The sequence below is a fragment of the Populus trichocarpa genome, chromosome 1 (genome assembly GCF_000002775.5).
Source record: "Populus trichocarpa isolate Nisqually-1 chromosome 1, P.trichocarpa_v4.1, whole genome shotgun sequence".
NCBI lineage: Eukaryota > Viridiplantae > Streptophyta > Magnoliopsida > Malpighiales > Salicaceae > Populus > Populus trichocarpa.
The window spans coordinates 39,167,246-39,189,833 of record NC_037285.2 but is presented as its reverse complement, the minus strand read 5'-3'; the positions used below and the strand labels follow the sequence as shown (position 1 = coordinate 39,189,833).

Here is a 22,588-nt window from a genome sequence, read left to right as displayed (position 1 = left end):
ATCACATTTCTATAAACTCGTACACGATGAAGGTTTGGGTCATGACAAAAAAAAACCCTTATAATGTACAAAATATCATAGAAATGCACAGTTTGACTGACTAAACCAAGAGTTTAGTGTGCTCACGTATAGGAAGATGACATAACTAAAGGTACGAAGATTATAATAATAAAGAGGGTGACCAAATAACCGAGTATAAGAAGAGACATGGTTCAACAAGGAGGAAGGTAATATGTTGATGAGATGAATAATAGAGAGAGTTTCACACCAAAACTGAGAATGTACAGATGACTCTAAATAAAGATTTGGACCATATCAAGAAGGAGACAATTCTTTCTTTCAGTCACCCTATTTTGTTGAGGGGTCGAAGGACAAGACTGTTAAGAGATTATGCTATTAGTTTGCAAAAGTCTTCAAAAAAAAAAAAAAACCAAGGCATTGACTCACCTATAATATCAAAGGGAAGAATTTTGATATTAGCTAAAAATTACGTCTGAATAAGAGCATGAAAGAAATTGAAAACAGAAAGGACCTCATCTTTGGAATGCATGAAATAAATCCATGTAAAACAATTATGGTCATCAATAAAAGTGAGTATTTATAATTAGCATGAGAAGTAATTGATACAATACCCCTACACATCACTATGTATCATGTCAAAAGGTCGAACTACTTTTGGTGTGTGAGTGGAAAAAGGCAAAGTTTTATTTTTCCGAAGTCAACAAGAATTGCAATCAAATTGAACAGCACTAAGAGATTGTAACTCTTTATTCCCAAGTAAACTATAATGTAGCAAATTATGAAGTACATTAGAGTTTGGATATCCAAGACATTTATGCCTTGCTCAGTAATCAACATAAGCAGAATTACAAGTGACAAACAACAAAAAAGAACATGGATATAAAGGAAATTGAAAAGGAAAAATAAATCCAACTTTAGACCCCCCTCGTGATCATATTCCCTATTTGTTGATCCTACATAACACAACCAGATTTAGAGAATTTCATGTTACAATCATTATCAATCAATTGACCAGCCGAAATAAGATTTGTGTTAAAACTAAAAGAAACAAAGGCATTGATTATAGGAGACATATCACTAGTAGCCATGATAGGCAATTGGTTACCATCTACGGTATAAATCTTGAGATTGTTAGTATAGTTATGTATATTGGTAAGGTAATAGGCAATGTTTATCATATAGTTAAAATTCAGAGAATCAAAATGCCAATGAAATGATGTAGAGAAGGGTTTACTTGAGAGTCCTAAAATATAGAATGTTGAAATGATCATTTGTTGATGCATGCATATGGAAGGAACAGTTTCTTGATTCATAAGATTAGATTTGGTGCCTTTAAATTCAAATTTTAATTTCATAAGAAATTGGTTCCTCTCTATAGTTTCATAAACAAATTAAACAGAACTAAAACTTTCAGAAGGTAAAGTAGTATAGACTATATCAGTATATTCAGCCCAAAGATTCATATAACTAGAGTAAAACTCAAAGATAGAAAGATTGTCCTGTTGAAGATTAGCCAAGCCATGTTCAAGCTAGAACCAACATGTAGTGTTATGCTGACTAAAAAGCCTCTTGAGATAATTCCACACCTCGGCTGCAATCGTGGAGGATCGAAGATTCCAGATGATGTTGGATTCGACATATCCTAAAATCCATGTCATAACTTGGGCATTTGTGACCTCCGAATTAGCATGTTGTTCCTTATGTTTGTTTTTGTCAAAAGTTGAGTTGATGTCATCAGCATGGCCCTATGGCCCATAAATCCTCCCCTTTAACAAATATCATGAATTAGAATACCTATGTTGAGTAATTTTTTCCACAAAACAAACCAGGAAAGTTTCAGACTTTTCTAAAAACATGATGCCAAGATTGTTTGATCTATAATAATCAAGAATAAGGAACTGTGTTAGGACTAAGATGGACTTAAGGACAAGATACATGAAAGACAAACAAAGATGGAACTAGGGTTAGGCTGAGAAAGGCTTCGATACCATGACAAACTTAGAAAACTAAGCTGGAAAAGTTATATTCTCTCCATGGAGAATCATTATTTATCTTGAATACGATCACAAGCTAAACTTTAGCCCTATAAAATAATTAAACTATAATATACATACTTTCCTAACAATTAGCCTACAGTTAGTATCCTAACAAATAAAAAAATAAGATATTTACAAGTATAGAAGGTAATTGTCAAATTTGTCTTTAAATAGACTGTTAATTCCTTTAACACAAGCAAGATAATTCGTTCCATCTAGTTTCACATGAATGATCTAAAGTGAGGGATTATCAATAAAAGCTCCAACTCGACCTCCACTACTCTTATTAGTAGTGTTTTTTTAGTTTTCTCCTGAACTTACTTTCACCATGTCTAAACCAATACAATTGAGCCAAAATCAATCTCAACATTATAAAAGACCACTTGACTTTTGCTAATCCTTAAAATCCAAGACAAACTCAGCTAAACATATCTTCAAAAAAAAAAAAACTCACATACCTTGATCAAACAGTCCCTAACAACTGGATAATGTAAAAAAATCAAGTATGACCTTTTTATCAAACCATCTCTCTACAAATTAGCAAAGTAAATGACATCATTTTTTGTTGAAACCATGGGCTTTTGTTGTTGGGTAAAAGAGCTTTCAAAAACAGGAAAATGATGTTATCTGACACATTTACATCATGCTGGCATTAGCGTGATGTCACTATTGATGCCAACACAAGGCTAACTTTTGTTAGTATGTAGAGCTATGATACCACGTTGGTTTTCTTAGATTGAAATAACTGAAAGTAGAGAAAGGAGAAGGAGAGCATGAAGAAGAAATGAAGAAAAGAGAGAAAGAGGAAAAAGATAGACGTGTTGTGTGTCTTATTATAGACCCACGCACATATATATATATATATATATATATATATATATATATATATATAAAGTATGTATACAATTACATAAATACCCTAACAATAATACTTCATCTTTTTTTTCACTATACAAGTCTTGAGAATGACAAAAGGTAATTAGCTGGTTTATGAGGTGAGATACTCCCAAAACAAAAGGAAAAGGGCAGTAATTTACCTACTTAAAATCTATTAGCTCCTGCATACCATTCCCTTTTTCTTTTCTTTTCTTTTAACAAGAGCTGTTGTTTACACATCAATAAGAGAAAAAAGCAGACAAAACAAGAGCTTTGATAACCTGTTCATCTCTGAGGTTCTGCCTTTTTCTGTTCTTTGGCTGACAGAATCGATGAAACTAGTATTAGCTTCTAGTGAAAAAAATATTTAACACATATATAGCAATGGCCCTAAGTTTACTCAACAACTTTATGCTTCCAACTTACTTTCCATGAATACTTTAATAAAAATGTGATGAAGTGAAGCAAAAAGAGGGCAGGCAAACAGGACATTACCAGCTTTATCTTCTTCTCGCTTCCTAGCGCCTTCTGCCCTTCATTGGCGTATTAGGGCCAAGCGTTCTGCAAGGAACAATGTTGTATCAGTAAAAACCATGAAAAGAGAGGACATCTAGAAAGAAAAATGGGTTCAAATCATCAAAACCAATGAACAAGGGCAAAATTGGAGAGGTTTGTCATGTGCTTTCCAGAAATAATATAGAGAAGGAAAATGGGGTGTCTACAAAACACAACAGAGAAATCAACTGGTACAAGTACAGAGAGAGGAATGGGATAGTAAAGAAGTGCGAAAATAGGTTCAGAAATTGCAATGTACGGACTCCCAAAAGAAAAGTTATCGGATAGTCCTGGATTTACAATTTTTTTCTTTTTTCTTTTTTCTTCTTTGTTTCATTATGTTTTTTGGTGAAAAATATATTGGGTCCTAGCCAAGCCACGGATTCAAGACCAACTATAATTTTTAAGTGAAAGATTGTAGTTTCTTTACATTTAAAATCAACAAAAGTAAATGATGGTATAAGATCCTTAACTTCAAGGATAAGTTCATTAGATCATTCGTTCAACTATCAACTAAAACACACAATTATGATATCCTAGTTTTTTAGAAACCTTGCTTCTTAACAGCAACATTGTCATTTACATTATTTTATTTTCAATCGAATCTGTTTCTCCATTGATGTAGTTTCTGAACATCGTTAATGAACTTAATTGGAAGATCGTGTTCAACAAACCATACCATAATACTCCCTTCTAGTCTGGGTCAAAAAACCAGTAGTACTCTTGTAAATTGGAGGAAAAAGATCTTCCAAGACAATTATGATTTGATATAAACCTGTGAAGTTGATTCCATCTAAAAATCTAAAAAATAGTTAACCAAATCGACCTTAAAACAGTCCCCTTCACCTTCTCCTAATACATATTCTATTTGTATGCCTAACCAAGAGATGCCATTATACAGAAGCATGCATTCATATGTGCCCATAGGTATTTTAATTACTAGGATAAAAAAAAAGGGTCTTGGTCACCTTTAATCAAACTTATCAGACTGATGGGGAAAAGCCAAAAGGAAAGAATTGTTAAGACACTAGACCTCAGCCAGTTATTTATTCCAACCCTGATTTGATGCAAATCAAAAAATGGATGACAGAAAACCCAACATATAACTTCAGGACAAGTTTGATTCAATATGTACTAGCATTTCCTACGGCGGGGCTATGATAAAATTATGTAAAAACTTTAATGAAGTATCAGGAAAAAGGTAAAAACACAAATTGGTAATGATATTCAATATCCAGTAATTACCTAAATCTTTCCTTGATTGTTCAGTTTTTCCTTGTTCCTGCAGCTTCATATATCGTTCATGAGCTTTCTGTTTTTCTATTTCCACTCTACAAGCAAGAGTACTCAAAGTAAGTCAACAATGGAACCCCTCAAATAGACACTTGGAAGCATCAGAATATACAAGGGACAAACAACAGCAACAACGAGAAATCAACCACAGAGCCATGCAGTTTTATTTTTAATAAAAACATACACTCAAGACTTGTTCTGCCTTCAGGAGAATGAGGTTTATATTCACAATCCAAGGATATCTAGCGTTTACATTAAATAATTTGAGTTTGTACATTCCAAAGAGGTGAACATCATCCAGACAATTACATCATAACACCACTTCATATATGAGCATTTCTCTATTAATGGATTATATGTTCTAAAACCCAGACCATAAAGCACTATTCAGAATGATAAGTGGTACAACTTATCTTGATATAATGTACAATCTTATTATATGTCACCCACTATTTCAATAAAAATCATTTTTCTTGATAAAAGAAAACTATTAATCATCCATTCAGATACGTAACAATGGATTCGAATAATATTCCTTGTTACTTTTTTTTTTAGTGTGGAGAAGAGGGTGAATCATGGCAAATTGACTGAATAATTTCAAAAAACAATTAAGCAAGAGGCTTGGCAGGACATTTAGTCCATGTCGCTATTCCTGACAGTATGTTTGATGGAATAATTTCTTAGATGTATCACTGCATCACCTATGAGATATTAAAATCTGGAATCAGACCACCTATAGGCATTTACACAGTGAGTGTCATCTGCTAGAAAGCCTTTATCAGTTATCACAATAAAAGGGAACTCCTTGGTCCTTTCTTCACTTTCATCACATTCAATATTGATGGAGGCATCCTAAATGAATTGGAAGAGATAATAATAATAATAATAATAATAATAATAATAATACTCATTGCGTAAATAAAAAAAAATATGCTTGTTGTGCTCCACCAGATCCCAAAATCTCTAATAATTGGTGTGAAAGTCTTCACATTGGATTAACTTCTAAGTTGCAAAACTATAATACTAAAAAATGTAGGGGTAGCAAGGTAAACATGGAAACTTAAAAATTCAAATAAATCCTAGCACTTTTAATAGAATGTAGTCATGAGCCATATTTCTAAGGTAAAAATAAATTGAGTCAAAAAAATTAATATAATCGAATCAGTGTGCAGAGAATTAGTTTCCACACTCACACAATGATCACATGCATAAGCAAATTACTACTTAAAATGGATTAAAGCAAGAAAGTAGCTAACCTCTCACGCCTTGAGAGTTCAGTTATTTTCCTAATCTGGATAATGAAATTTTGATTTCTTAAACAATTAAATTTTAAAAAAATTGAAACGATGTGCAATTTGAAAGTGTGACAACTTACATCATCATTTTAGCCTTCAAATTCTTTGGTTTTACTAAATTAGGGTTGTTGATTTCAATGAGTCCCGTGGTACCTTTCTAAATCTGCCAAAATTGGGAGCCAATTTCAGGCCAAAAATTAAAGAAAATAACCCAAAAGCATAATTATGACGCCCAAGGTCGCTGACCTCAGATGGTTCCTCCAACTCCTCTTCAGACTCTTCTTCTACATTCTCTGCTGCTTCTTCCTGAAATGTTCAAACAGACTTCTATATCATGTACTGAAGCACATTTACAACTTCCAATATGTATAATCCAGCATGCTTATATATGTGTAGAGAAGAGAGAACCACTATAAACAACCGAGTACAGAAAATTCTTAGTTCATTGACTTGTTTTCCAATAAACAATTTGAAATAGGATCATATAGACATATCAAATACAAAAGAAAAAAAATGAGAGATTGGGATATTAATGGTATCAAATATAATTGTCAAAAAATTCAAACTCATAAAATGGAGAAGATAATAACTCTCTACCATCTCATCCAACTTTCATAGATATGGAGCTACATTAAATTTGTCTATTAAGTATACCAAAACAAACCACAGATCATATTTCGACAAAACAGTGGAACAACCATAAAACTACTGACTAGCACTAGGAAATATGTTTTAAGACCTAATATCTAAAATTGAAAACTTAAATCTATTATGCAATTCGTAGTCATAAAAACCTCTGAAGTATGGGGTACTATATGGTGAGTACAGCAGCTCAGAGGGTGATACCTGACTAAAAGTGCGAGGGCGAGTGGCGGTGGTACCAGCAACTGCAATCATTTAAAAAATAAATGCAAAAGATCATAAAGTGAGTTCACATAAGATGAAAGTATTACAAACAATCAAGACTGTTCAATCAACGATAAGTCAAGACCATATTCTTCAAAATATTTGATGATCCCATCCATGGAAGCTAATGCTTTGAAAAAAAGAACAAAGCTGTGTTTGGATATTTTTTTTAAAGTGAATTGAATATTTGACCATGTATAGAATTCCTTAAAGTAAATTGAATGATATTTCATTCCATTTATATCTACTAAACTAATTGTAGAATTGAAAAGTACAGCTCCAAATTCAAATTGAAACGACAGGACATCGAGGGTTATTATCAATTTCCATAAAGTTCTAAGATTGGGCTTCTAAAGAAGTAATGATATAGAAACTGAGAGGCTGAGGAAATCAAAACTAGATTCTAAAGTTAATAAATTTACACTAAAATGCATTAATAAATAAATAAATAAATAAAAACATGAAAAAATGACATAAAATGCATTTAAATAAGAGAGGAAGGGAGAGGGGAGAGTACTGACTAAGTTCTTCAGGCGTAGAGAAATGGCGACGACCAGTAGGTTTGCCTTTGAATTTTCCTCTACCCATATCTTTCTTCTTCAAGACAAACAAGAAATGTTGTAGCTTTCTTGAATTTGATGAGTTGCTCTCTCACTGCCATTGCATTCAATTATATATAGAACAACATGATTTTGGACAACCAAGAACCTAGCTTTTTTCTTCTTCTTCTTTTTTGTTTTCATTAGTGAAATGCAATTGCTTTGAGAATCCCTCCTCCACTCACTTCACAAGAACCTATAACAGTTTCTTTCTGTGGTAGAGAAAGTGATAAAAGATGCTTGACCTCTGATCATGATCTTCAAAAAAAAAAATGTTCTTTCTTCGAGGAGTCGGATGTGATCCAAGACTAGATGCTTCCAGCCCATTATTTGTCGTCGACAAAGAAGATCACTCCCATCCACAACTTGCTACTCTTTTTTACAAGTTTGGATTCTCATGAGAATTTGTTCTTGATATAAAGAAAAGCATGTTATTCAAATCTCAAATTAACCCCTGACATATCCCCTCTTACCATTTGAGTCTCGAACTTTTTTAGTTCATAAATTTTATTCTATACGTGATGAACATAAAACAACATCACTTCTTAATCCATCCACAGTGATAGTTATATATTTTCAGGTGCACGTTAAGGGCTTCCATCCAAGGCGCTATTATAAGTATGGATATGCCCTAAAAAACAATTTTAGCATTAAATCATAATTATTTTATTTTTTTTCTCCCTTTTTATGGCTCTTATAAAAGAGAAATTTATCTTGATTTGATAGTAAAAAATTATTAATTATGATATATTAAAGTCGGTCAAAATTTTATATTTTTTTAATAGTGTTTACATATAAAAAATATAAAAACATAAATCTTTTGTTAAAAAGGGAAATATATTATAGGATGGTTTAAAAGAACTACAAAGATGATTATTCTCTAAAACTAAAACTGAAATCAATTCTAAAAACCATTTTCCTCTACAAATAAAAGACATTACATATTTGTAGTTGAGCACATAGACTTGAAACATGCTTGAATTATGAAATTGTAATGGATGATATTTGTTGAAAGAGACATTATTTGTAAACTGGAAGAGGAAATCACCGCATATGAAAGTTTTTAAAGTTGATATTAACAGTTGTTTGTCAAGTAAAAATTGTTGTTGTCTTCTGAGGATAAGATTTTTAAAATTATTGTAAGGTTTTATCGGTTTGTAAAAGTGGATGCTGACATCATGGGTGATGTCATAGAGGAATCTAAATTATTGAACTGTCTGGTGTCACTGTTGATACGAATGAGCATTGATGAGTCTAAAGGTTATACAATTGTCCTATCATATCGAGACCATAATCTGGATCTTTGTTGGCTAGCATATGATCTTCTTCATCAAATGAACTTGAAATCTATGGCAGGGCTTCTTGCAGTTTTTTTTTTTTTGTATTGAGATTTAGAGCTGGAAGATGTAAGATGAGCTTAAATTTTGCTTTTTGAAGTTAAGAAGGTATATTGAGCCGAGGTTGACAATGATGGTGCAGGTTGAGTTTGGGAAGACTATAGCGAGGATTGAACGACTTGAGAGTAGGCTTGGTCTGCATTGAATTAAGGCCACCAGTTTACCTTAATATCTCTCGTGAGATATGGGCAGTAGTTAATTTCTTCATACGTGTCATACATTATCATGAAGTCCTAACATAATATATATAAGGGACCCTAAAGACAGAAATAAAGTGTAAAGAGGTAGAAACATATTTTAAAAGTTTCTTTGAAGCAAATAGTTTCAAAGCTTCTAAAGTCTTTTGAGGTAGAATTTAATTTGTAGGAGAGAAGTATTGCCACCATCTATTTGAAAATCATATTGAAATATTCTTTGGATAGTTTTTATCAAAATGAATAAACCAAGAATTATCAATTTTTTTAGGTAAGGATTATTGAACCATGCTTATTGATAATCAAGATAACTGAATCTAGAAGGTTGAAAGTTTTGAGAAGATCTTTTCTGGGTATAAGCACTTTGGCTCTAGTATTGATAGGTTAAAACCATTAAAATCTTTATTTTTTGAATATGCAATTCTAGAAGAATTATTTGTATTATGATTATGAGTTATCTCAATTCAGTTAGTATCAATCAAGATGAATTCATAAAAATGCTTGGTTATTTGCATTTTTTCTATGGAAAATTGGAATTGAAAAGGAAAAATATGAAGGATGTGGGGTTTGCAAAGCTTGAGAATAGTTTGATAGTGAAGAGGTAGGACTAGAGGAGTTTGACATGAATAAAAACTGGTTGGTTAAGGTAAAAGTTGGTCTCATAGAGGGAGGCCTCACATAGGTTGAATTAAGAGGATTTGTGGTTAAGTGAACTTGTTTTGAAAGGGTAATGTTATATGTCTATTTAGTTTTTTTTTTTATTGATGTGTTTATCTTGAACCCTATAAAAAATCTCTAGATAGAAAATATAGAATAGAATTAGTTTCACCTTTTATAAATTCTATTTCAAAATCAAAATTTAAAAGTATAGATTGCTATATGGTAAAAAATTGTTATGAAATAATATTTTGAACATCCTTTTCAATGACATATTTTATTGATTAACAATCAATTCTTAAAAGAATTTTTTTAAGAAATGGATCATCTTTAAAAGAAGATATACATAAAACAATTAATAAAATCTCTTTTTTAAATAGTTGAATATTTTGTTTGAAGACCCGACTATATACTAAAATGGTACTAGATAACCTGTTTATAATCTTGAACTTTCGTTTGAAGATCCCTCTATAACCTATATCTGAGGCATCAATTTTTACAATGAAAAAAAGCCTCAAGATATGGAATATCTAGACAATAAAGACTTTTAACATGACTTTTGAGAGACATGATGATTTTGGTCATTTAAGGACTCTAAGTATGAGGATTTTTCTTGAGCCTCTTATAAAGGAGTTGACAGATTATTCTAAGATTTGAGAAGAAATCTAAGACATAATTGAGACATCTCATAAACCTTTGAAGTTGACTTTTATCCTTAATTTCATTAGAGAATTTAGCAACAAGCTCAATTGCTATGCTAATTGAAGTTATTGATCCTTGATAAATATCATATCCTAATAATCTAATTTTTGTTTGATATAATTTGCTTTTTTAAGGTGAGACAACTAGTTCATTTTGTTTGATAATATTGATTTCTTTTTGTAAATAACTAAAATGTTCACTAATTGATTTTGAAAACACAAGGATATTATCTATGTAGACAGTTGAGAATTTTGAATAAAGGTTGAAAATATCATTCGTGATCTTTTGAAATTCTAAAAGGATGTTTTTGAGACCGAATAGAATTACATTCCATTTGTAATGTCCAAATGGGACAATTAAAGTTGTTTTATAATGATCCTTTTTATTTATTCAAATTTTCCAGAAACCAAATTTCATATCAAAACTTGAAAGTATTGAAGCGTTATGAAGTTTTTTAATGAGATTTTTTTTTATTTGGAATATGATGTTTAATCTATTGAAAAACTATACTGAGTGGTTTATAATTGATGACGTGCCTTGGAATTTCATGTTCAATTTAAGCTTGGTTTTGAGCTTAGAAAGCGGCACAAGACCAATGAGACTTGCTTATCCTAATTAAACTTTTGTTAAGTAGTTCATTGATTTTTGTTTTGCGATATTTTAGTAATTCTTGATTCATTTGAATAGGTCTAGCTTTTATAGAGATTTTTATTTCATTGAGTCCCTTTTTTATAGGGTAACAGGAGGCATTTGGTAAATTGAAAAAAAAAATCTTATTTTCAAATAATTCTTGAAATTGTTTGACTTTTTCTTGATTTTGAGGAAGTTTAATATCTTCTTCAGTTTTTTAATAATATACTTCTTGATTTAATGAGTATAGGTATTTCTTCTTCTGAATTGATTCTATAAATTTACTTACTTTAAAAAAAAAAATTATTTCTATTAGCATAGGAGATAATATAAGTCTAAAAATTATTTCTTGACCAAATATTCTTGTTTTGAATCCTTGACTGCTTACTTTAAAAGAATATATTTGAGTTAAGAAAGGATTGACAAGTAAGGTTTGTTCAATGGTTTTTGTTTGATAATGCATGCATCTTTCAAGTGTTTGTATTAAATATATATTTTTCTTTAATTCTTTAGGAATATTCTAGTTTTGAAGACGTTGCTAGATTGAAGCTATTTGATATTCTTTTTTATTAATATATTGGATAATAATTGGTATACCACCCAAAACTTTTCACGTACTCGAATTGCATTTTTTATTTATTTTTAATTAATTTTTTTATTAAGTTCCAACCTGCAAGTGTAATTATTTTTTATTTTAGTATTTTAGCTTAAGAAAATTAATAGCTAACGTGTTGAAACAATTGGAATATCCAATTTTTCCAATTTATTTTATTTGATCGACTAAAATCGATAATGAGAATTCTAAACAAAAATAATCTTGAAGCAAAAACATTGTTATTTATAACTCCTCTTCTTTTTAATGCTAATCTTCAACTATCAAACCTTTATTATTGTGAAAACTAGGGATGAGAAAAAAAACTAAAAAACCGAGAAAACCGAAAAAAAATAACTGAAGAAATCGAATCGTGAAAAAAAACCGATTAAAATTTTAAAAAAACCGACTGGTTTGGTTTCGGTTTTATAAGCCTAAAACCAAAAAACCAAACCAAACCGAACCGAACCGAACCCAAACCGAAAAAAAACCGAGCCAAACCGGTTTGAACTGGTTTTTGTCCTAAAAAACCGAACCGAACCGAAACCGGTCAGTTAGAACGAGTTTCGGTTTTTTTTAAAAAAAAATTCGGTTTGATTATTATTTTTTGATAAAAACCGAACCGAACCGAAAATAATCACCCCTAGTAAAAACAAATCCACAACTAATCATTATTTGTTATGTTAATGATTTTTTTTTTACTATTTTATACAAACTAAACAAAAATGAGTTAAGATTATGGAAAATAATCATTATTTTTTTTAGAGGTTTTATTAAGAATAAAAAATAATCAATAATTATTTGGAGAAAATTTATATTGAAAAAATAATAAATAATGGAAAAATATAAGCAAGGAAAAAAGGGGAAAATATAAGGAAAAAAGCCAGTTTTTTTATGACCATATTGTTGCCAAAATAGTTGGTGGGGTGGCACTGCCTTCAGCCCTCCAAACCCATTTCTACACTATTTTTTACCAAAATCTACCTTAGAATCATCCCAAAAAGATTTTAAAACCATCTTAAACCTAATATATGCTCTAATCAAACTCAAAAACCTAATGTTTTTTTTTTCAAAATTAATCTCTTTTTTCTAATCACTCAAAAACCATAAATTTCTCTCCCTCCTACCTTCTCTCTTCTCCCTCTATGTTCAAGAATAAATTTGCAATGCACTTGAGGTCGTGGCCTAGCGAGGAAAGGACATTGTTCCCTTCCTCTGCACTCGGATTCGATCCTCTCTGTGCATGTCTGTCACCCCCGCGGTGCCTTACCTGTCCACTGGGCTTGCAGGGTGTTTAGTAGTCCCGGAGATTAGTCATGGTGCACGTAAACTGACCCGGACATATCGGGTTATCAAAAAAAATTAAATTTTTTTTTTGCAATATGAGGTTATTGGACCATTCTAAACAAACTTCAAACTCCAAGATCAAACCTTCTATGAATCTTTATCAAGTAGTGATAGTATGTGAAGTAAGTTAGGCAATTAATATATTATTTATAAAAAAACACACATGATGTCACTCAATTTAACAATTACTAACACACTTCAACGCTATGTGCATGATTTATAAAAATAAAAGAGATCTCGGTGATTTATTTAATTATGCATATATCCATGCTAATCACTATTAATTCACTAATTAATACATATCACTGTCAATAACATTTTAAATATGTCTTGAAAAAAATAAATTTATTGGATAGGTGAGATTCTTTGCATTTATTTATTATAATGTGATTTTTCATGAGGTGATACAATAATTTTCTTAAAAAAAATTAAAAAATCAAATACATTCGATGATCTGTTGCCATGGTTTATTTATTCATTTTTAACATGGTTTATTTATTCATTTTTAAACAAGAAAAAAAAAAGAAGAGAAATTGGGTTTTACTATTATTTGGTTCTTGTATTCTTCTAGTTTTTTTTTTTTTTAGAAATTAGAACCTCAAACTCTTCTTTTTTATATTGATTGATTCGCTCTTTTATTTTATTTTTATTGTATAAAGGTGCCTTAGTTATAAGGTGGTTAATTCTAATGTCTACATGCACATTTCTATTATAATAATTCTTTCATTTATTAAATTATTCAATTAAATAAATAATAAATACTTGAAATTTAATTTATATTCATAAACTATATTAGTTTAATTATTTATTCTTAATTAATATACCTTATTCTAATCGTTTAGTTTTCACTCAAAAGAAAAAAATTTAAAAAATAAGAGTTATTGTGGTCCTATAAAAAAAAGATTTCAAGAATCCAATTTTAATATAATAATAAAAAATTTTCATATAAAACATTTTAAGTTATGAAAAAGGGTTTTAGTATTTAAAATTATAGAGAGATTATTTTTTAAAATATTTTTTTTTTGAAAATATATAAAATTAAATAATATTTTTTATTTTTTAAAATTTATTTTTGAAATATATTAAAATAATTTAAAATTATAAAAAAAATTGATTTAAAATAAAATTTTTTTAAATATTCTTTTTAAACACAAAAACATCCTCAGCTTTTGTAGAATAAAATAAAGAATGTGACTCAATCAATACAAAAAGAAGCACAAGGCTTTAATTTAAAAAAAAAGGGTAATTGGGTAAAACCCAATGAGAAATTTTGCAGTTTTGCAAGAACGCCCCACATCTTCAGGCATTGATGCAAACGACAGGGTTTCCAGCGATGCTATCTGGTCGTTCTAAACGACATCGTGTACGAAGAGACAGACATTACTCACATACAGATGCTGTGTAGTCTCGTCGTAGAAAAACCTATTTGTGGTGTTGTGTGCAGAAACTGAAGAAGAAGAAGAAGATGGGAAGCGAAGAGCAGAAGAAGAAAAACCCCAAGAAGAAGCAAAAGTTACCAATCAACCCCAACTGGGCTCAGCTCCAACAAGTTATCCTTCTCTTCTATCTATCTATCTCTCTCTATCCCATACACCTGCTTTTGTGTATTTACTACTGCACATGTTCTTGATTTTATTCCATGCTTACAGAATCTCCTGGTTTATGCAGACGCTACAAATTCATGGCTCTAGGCGTCCAAAAACATCAAATACAGAGACCCAAGATTCTATTTTAGGTAATGCAAATTGTTGTCTTGTCTACTTCTTGTTTTGCATAGCTGAACTACTTTATTGTTATTATTTAATGAAAACAGGTTATATTCTTTTATTGGTTGAATGCACTTTCAATTTACAGGTTTCCTTATAAATTTTCTTGCTCACTGCTTGGTTGGTATTTTGGGAGTAAACTTTGAGTTTACCATGCTATTGGCTAGTTATATGGTGTCAGTATCAAAATAGTACTGTTTCATGTTTTTTAGGTTTCCTGTAAGTTAACTTGTGGTTGCAAGAGCCACAAATTCAGTTTGCTTTTTTGTTTTAAGAGCAAAGTATCTGTCTGTTTCTAATCATATTTTTCCCTTGTTCATATATATTTTTTGGTTTAAAGATTGTTAGTAGTTGGAGATTGCTTGACCATGTTTGTACTTTTGCAAGTTGAGTACTTTTTCATTCTGCACGCTTCTATGTTAACTTTCGACTCTTTCACCTTTTCAATGTGTTTAAATGGTCAATTGTTCAAGAAAGGGGAAGAATTCTAGAATTCAAATGTTGTTTGCTCAGCACTTTGAAACTGTTTCTCTTATTTAATAACATGAACAAATGAAAACACTTTCCTTCAAGAACCCAGGACAATGGTTGGCATATGCTAGTTAAGGGCTGTTCTTGTTCTCCTTTATCTTTTTTTTTCTTTGATTTCTCATGCTCTCTTATTTTAGATGCAAATGCATCTGAATGATGTTTACCTTTCATAAGCAAGAAAAGTACTTTGATTATGCATCAATGATGCCTTCATTTCACTTCCTATCATTATTTGGCTGAGACTATTCTTCTAACAGGGAAACGTAAAGAAAGACCTGATGCAGAGTCTGACAAATCTCAGATAAATCCTCTCATTCCAACCAATGATGACTTCAGGTGCTTTTTTGTGACACCATTGTATTGCATGACATGCTATAGTATGTGAATATATCATCTTAAAAAAACTCAATCAGAACTTGTAAGTGTGGCTTACACATTGTTCAGCATCTTTTGAATCACAATTTATTATTGTTCTATATGCTCCTGAGTTGCTGATCACCCCTTGTTTACTTTGTAAAATAAAATTCTTGCCTCTGACCTTCTCCTTGTGAAAGCTAACTAATCAATTTACATCTCTTTTATGCTTCTAGTGGCTAGTGGACATGATATATTAATTTCTGACATCATAACATGGATATTAATCAATGTACTGTCATTTCCGTAATCAATGTTATGGGCTTCTATTATGCAATTCACACAACAAAGAATCTCTATTTATCATGGCTCATTACCATAATTCCCATTGATTTTCTCATGTCACATGTCTTACTTAACTAATCAATTACCACAGCGTTACAGATGCAATAGCCATGGATTGCGAAATGGTTGGTGTTGGTCAAGGAAACAGAAGCGCTCTTGGACGGGTCACTTTGGTATCCATCAATTCCCTTTCTGGCCTCTTTTTATACATTTTTTCCCCTAGAGGTTACTTGTATACATCACTAAGATCGTTAGGAAAACTCTAAATACTTGCAAAACTTGAAATCGCAGTGGGGATTTTCACATATCAAATGCCACATTGTTTATAATAAAAAATCAACACTGATTTGTTCATGAATTCCTTGTTTAGGCTACAATTTCTATTTTATCTTTTCTAGAAGGCAGTATCTTTTAATATCAATTAATCGACCTTAACTGACCTTTCCTGTTTATTGGCAATCTAGTAGGACCCAGTATCGTTTAGTTTTTTTCCTTTTGGCACTGCAGAGTTCTCCATAGGCAGCCATCAATGTCCCACAAAACTTCTTCAAATCCTAAGACTTGATCTTAGATCTTGTGTGAGTTAGACACTGCTAAGCCAAACAAAATACTTTATTTACACCTCAGGGAATTCAACATCTTCTCACCTATTATTTTCATGGTGTTCCTTACAACAATTCAGGGAGTCTAAATTCAAATAAGTGAATGACATGTCACCTTTTTGTGCTTACCAGCCTCACTGACGTATTCATGGATGCATGTTTTAAGATGTGTAGGGTGAAAAGTGATGTTCAGTGATACTTTATTCTGGAGAAATTAGACATTGTCAGTTCTGTTGGAACTTTTAAGACTACTTTATATTGATTTTATTGTTATATTATACATTTCTAAGGTTGTGAGTAGAAGTAACATTATTCCACTGCATGCCAGGTCAATCAATGGGGAAATGTTTTGTATGATGAGTTTGTTCGTCCAGTAGAACGTGTTGCTGACTTCCGTACACAAATTAGTGGCATTCGACCCCGGGACTTAAGGAAAGGTTGGTATTGTCTATTCTCTTTCTGCTATCTTTTTGATATGCATGTGATTTGTTACTCACAGATTGGATGAAACTTCTTTTGTTTTTGGCTGGAGCTCCTTTTTTTTTCCTTAATTTTTTTTATAGGAATTGTTTCAACTGAGTTCCCTGAAAAAGATTGTTCCAAGCATTTTTGGAGATGCTTTATTAATCACCTAAAATGAACTCTGGATAGTTGATAAACTTTTTTTTTCTCTTAAGTTTGATGGTACAGTGTCCATCAAGATATGTAAAGCCTTAAAATATAATACTTTTTTCATTTTTCATCCCTGCAAATATCTCCTTTCCATTAAAACAGATTGAACCTGCTTCTTGAACATGCAACTTGAATGATGCCTCCTTTCTCTCCATGAAGTGCGAAATCAATGTCTATTGCAAACAAAGTGAACAATTATAGCATTGAGAAGTGCTAATGTGACAGTTTTCAACGTTGAAATCATTCTAACATATATGGATTTACCACCTTATTATGTGGAATGGTTGTTCTAAACTATTTTCTTTGAATTTCTATGAGAAAGGAAATCTGTCAACAAGTTAGAAGATTATTGAACATAGTAACTTTTCAATTTTCCACTTGAGCATTGCTAATGTCCCCATTTGTTTCATGAAAAGTGGTTTTCTGGAAACTACTTTTTAAATTTTCATGTGTTTATTTACTATTATAAAAGTTGGTCAATACAAAACGAAAACACTTTCTAGTCAAAAGAAAACTTGGCTTGGTTTCCAGGAAAGTGTTTTCTATTTATTTTGGGAGGAAAACACTTTCTAGAATTTGCAAGAAATTAAAAAGTATTTTGTTATTTGTTGATTATATCAAATTTAGTCCTCAATCTTTTGATTGCTATATATTTTGTTTTAAATCCCTTTTTTATTATTTTTTTCTTCAATTTCATCTCTTAGAATTTGATTTAGTTTGATTTTTATATCAATTTGGTCTTCATTCTTTTGATTGTTATTTTTTTCTCATATCCTTAATTGATATTTTTTATTTATCAAATTTGATCCATATTTTTTTTATTGTTATTTATTTTATTTGGAATAATTTATAAAATTAGATTATTTTTTTTCATCATCTTTCAACTTTTTTGTGTTAGATTTGGTCTCCATTCTTTTGATTGATATTTGTTTTATTTATTTATAAAATTAGATTTTTTTAAATTTCATTCTCCAACTTTTTTATCTGTCAGATTAGGTCCCTATTATTTTAATAAACTTGAAAAAAAACTAAAACATTGGTAAGTTTTTTTCCAGTTTATTTTCCATGATTTAGCCAAATATTGGAAAGTGCTTTCCAACTCAGTTTTCAATACATTACCAAATATCGAAAAATAATCCACTTTTTAGAAATCCACTTTCCAAAAGAAAACTACTTTCCAGCAAACAAATGGGACCTAAATGATTGTTTGTTTTAGGTCATATAATTAGGAAGATGACATGGATTTTGAATTTAATTATTTGGTGTATTTATAAGGCATGCGATATTTATACATAGTAGAAGTTTTTCTATAACACCAAAATAATGTAAGTTATTAGGATACAAGAAGAAGAAAGACAATAATTTAAAGTTACTCCGACAGTTATAGAATGCTTTGATGTTGTTTGCAGCAAGGGATTTTTCAACCGCTCAGAAGAAAGTAGCAGTGTTGATCAAAGGAAGGATTCTTGTGGGTCATGCCTTGTCCAATGATCTTAAGGTTTAGCACATCTGGTTTCTTATGTGTTTTACATATACGGTGAATCTACAAATATGGATTGAATTTTTTCTTTCTTTTATTTTTGAAAACAAAAAAGGCATTGCTGTTGGGTCATCCCAAGAAGGACTTGCGGGATACATCAGAATATCAACCATTTCTCAAGTACCTATCCTTATATATAATGAATGAATTTTTAATTGCCATTATTATTATTCTACATGCCAAGATGACCATAATAACATGGGTGATTGTGAAAGCAGGGGACGACGCAGGAAGGCACTCCGGCATCTTGCAGCTGAGTTTCTTGGTGCTAAGATCCAGAGTGGAGAACACTGCCCTGTAAGTTCTTCAACTTTGTATTGGAGATCACATCATATTTTAGTCACATGTTAAGTATATTTGCAAGTTTGCATAGATTGTATAAAAAATAGTTCTATATCAGAGTGAGGCTATTGATTTTGGGTCTTCAAATATGACCACTGGTCTCAGGACCAATGAGTCCCAGATATTGTTTGAATTACTTACATAATAATTGGAGTGATGTTCATAATGAATTGATGTTCTTCACAGTTTAAGCATGCATGTATTTTTTGACTGACTTCCCAAATTGGTTAATGGGTTTATTAATTTATTTCTGAGTTTGCATTAGATTCTGTGGGGAATCACTGGGTGGGATGTGTTCTCTAAATTCTTTGCTGATGGACTAGATTGCACCAGCATTTTAGGACACCACAGAGTATTGATATATCAATTGAATCCTTGAATTCGCTCTATGAACCTTGATTGACAATCTGATTGTCGATATGAATTTTGATTAGATAGAGGATGCCCGTGCTGCAATGCTGCTATACCAGAGAAACAAAAAAGAATGGGAGAAGAGTATAAGAGATCAAATGAGACTCAGACAGAAACAGAATAAACGCAACCAAAAAGGGAAAACGAACGAGGGGGGTGCTCTAGATGTCAACCGTGTTGCAATTATATCCTAGCATTCACTCCCCGTTGATGGTTCTGCTAACATTTTCGAAATGTGCATGTACAAATTTGAAATTCACTTCAAAGTTGTTCAGCACGCTAGCCTCCAGATTGTGAAAGAAGATGAAGCAGCCGGCACAATTATATCCAAGAACCAACTCCTATATTAAACAAATGGGATACGTATAATCTCACTAGTCAGATGGTGATCCTGTATGCCACCCTCTGTAAAGAAAATTTTGCTTGTAGTGACTCAGAATACACGTTTTTGTCTTGTTTTTGTTTTTTTCCTTACCTTTCCCTTGATTTGTTGAAAGAGAACTGGATCTCTGGGTTAAACAATGTTAGATAGCCATACGGCAACTGTCCCTAATTTTAAATTGGAGAAATGAGATCTTTATATAATATAAATGTTTGGTTATTTTCGGGACAGTAAAGACAGACAAATTTGTGTTTGGTAATGATGTATAAGATAAAATAATTGTTTTTATATCTTATTTGGTTATGGTGGATAAAATAATAAAATATAAAAAAATTATTTTATGTCAAACTTATATATTTAAAAAATAATTTGTTTTATTTTATTTTACTTTAGTTTATATTGAACGTTGAAATTAATAATATTATAATTAATTTTAATTATAAGACCAAGACTAACATAACAGGTTAACTCGGGGTCTGAATTGGCCTAAGTTTAAGAAAAAAATAGAGGAATGATTGACTCAATTTGACTCGGTAAAAAACCTAAGATAATCCAAGATTAAACACAAGTCAGAAACCTGTTAATTTTTTTGAAAAAAACAAATTGATCAAAACAAGGCTGTTATGTTATTATTTTAAAAAAAATGGGTCAGTCAGTTTGACCTTTCCAACCCGTGACCTGAATCTTGTCTTAGGTCAACTCCCGAGTTGAGTTTTAAAACTATGATAACAATAATTTTTATCTATATGTTAACTCGAGTTAATTCGTGTTGACCTTCTCTCACCCGTGATCTAGGCTTTACCTTGGTTGACCCCAAGTCGGGTTTTAAGATTATGATAATAACAATTTTTATCCTTATATTGACCCTTTTAATTTGTAACTACATTGGATCGACCTTCGAATCAAGTTTTAAAACTATGATAAAAACCATTTTTATTCTTACGCTGACTCGGCTCAATACGGGTCAACCTGAATCGTAACATGAGCCTTGACCAGCGACTTAAGCTTTTTGCTGGATTGACTCCTGAGTTAGGTTTTAAAACTATGATAATAATAGTTTTTATCATTACATGTCTTAGTTGAACAATTCAAAACTAAGCGTTTTTTATAAGGATATTTTAAAAGTAAAAAATAATAAATATTGTCTATGAAGACATATCCCCTTTATACCTTATATTTTGAAAGTACAGAAATTCACTCCAAAATTATCCTAGAGACAAATTTATTTTCATGTCTATGTCTCTCTTTCTTCAACCAAACACATTTCTTTCTCCATTATCTTTGTCTCTTTTATCCCGGGACAGTAACTAAGCATTACCTTAATGTTATTTCAACTATCATTTTATGGAAAACATATTGGCATAGAGCAGTTGCAAAAAGTGGAGTTTAATAAGTGATTGAGAGTGGTGTCCCTTTTCATGCCCATTTGACAAAAAAGTTTTGTCTTTTCAAAGACAAAACCTACTACGTGGGTGAACCCATGTCAACTGAGACAATACCTTTTGTGAGGCTTACCATGTGCGGATGTGGGTATATATTATCAGGATGAACCTTGATTTTATTATGTTTAGGTGATTGAAAATTATCATGATTGGATTAAACTGGAAAAACAAATTGAATCAACTTGATGCTCAATCAAAGTCTCTTAAATAAGTTTGGTTATTTAAATAATTTTATAATTCAAACTCAATAAAATTACTTTTAAGTGATAAATGATAAATTATGAATGATTAGTTATAAAAAAAAAGTCATTTAATTTATATGTCAATTGTCTTTTTTTTTTTCATGTATAACATTGCCCTTTACAATTTACCATTTGGATTAGTTGATATATGATTTAATTATACCAAAAGAGAGTGTAATCTTAGTGCATAAAAGAAAATACTATAACCCTTAACATGAAAAAAGAAAATCTACATTTGGATAATTAACAAAGCACTATAGTTACATCCATAAAATATTATTATCTAGAGTGGTGTTTTTTTTTTTGGTTTTTTTTTTCAATTTCACTCTTAAACAACTCAATTTTCTTTTTTGTTTTCTTTTTAATTTTAATTTTATCCTTCAATATTAGATTGTTTGGAAATTTAGCTTATCCTTCAATACTCATCTCCTAGAAGAGGTTCCTTTTTAAGGATAAAACCCACTACATGACAGAACCTATGTAAGTTAGGACAATACCTCTTAGAAGGATTATCATGTGTGGATGTGGACATACATCATTATTGATGTTGTTTGTGGAACGTAAGCCATGTTGTGCTACCCAAGCCCTTCACTCAGGGGTCTATGATGATGTCATTATCCCACATTGGTTAAGAAACGGGGGCCTTAGTCGCTTATATAGCATGAATATCTCTTCTCTCCTTAAGAGGTGTTTTGGCTAGACAAAGATAAAACCCACAAACGTTGCTCTACCAGCTAAGCTAGAATAATGTTGTTTTTGGGAGATGAGGTTAACCGTTTTTTCTCATAAAAGGTGTATTTTCAAGGACAAAAACCATTACGTGGATGAACTCATATCAACTAGGATAATACCTCTTGGG

General features: G+C 31.0%; 1 protein-coding gene and 1 pseudogene across 2 annotated transcripts; one reads left to right on the top strand and one right to left on the bottom strand.

The window, feature by feature from the left end:
- Nucleotides 1-3,124: 3,124 nt before the first annotated feature.
- LOC127904086 (uncharacterized) lies at nucleotides 3,125-8,010 on the bottom strand (annotated as a pseudogene).
- Nucleotides 8,011-14,416: 6,406 nt separating this feature from the next.
- Nucleotides 14,417-20,264, top strand: LOC7485140 (RNA exonuclease 4). Of its 2 annotated transcripts, none has more exons than XM_024603269.2 (9): nucleotides 14,417-14,649; nucleotides 14,769-14,835; nucleotides 15,655-15,733; nucleotides 16,188-16,269; nucleotides 17,027-17,135; nucleotides 18,780-18,868; nucleotides 18,966-19,030; nucleotides 19,129-19,207; nucleotides 19,691-20,264. In XM_024603269.2, exons 1-9 carry the CDS (start codon nucleotides 14,566-14,568, stop codon nucleotides 19,751-19,753), a joined length of 717 nt encoding a protein of 238 aa, XP_024459037.2. In that variant the 5' UTR covers nucleotides 14,417-14,565; the 3' UTR covers nucleotides 19,754-20,264. The 2 variants fall into 2 exon arrangements, with proteins under 2 accessions (XP_024459037.2, XP_002300407.1); XM_002300371.4 differs by having other exon boundaries at nucleotides 14,421-14,649; nucleotides 19,687-20,264.
- Nucleotides 20,265-22,588: the final 2,324 nt, after the last annotated feature.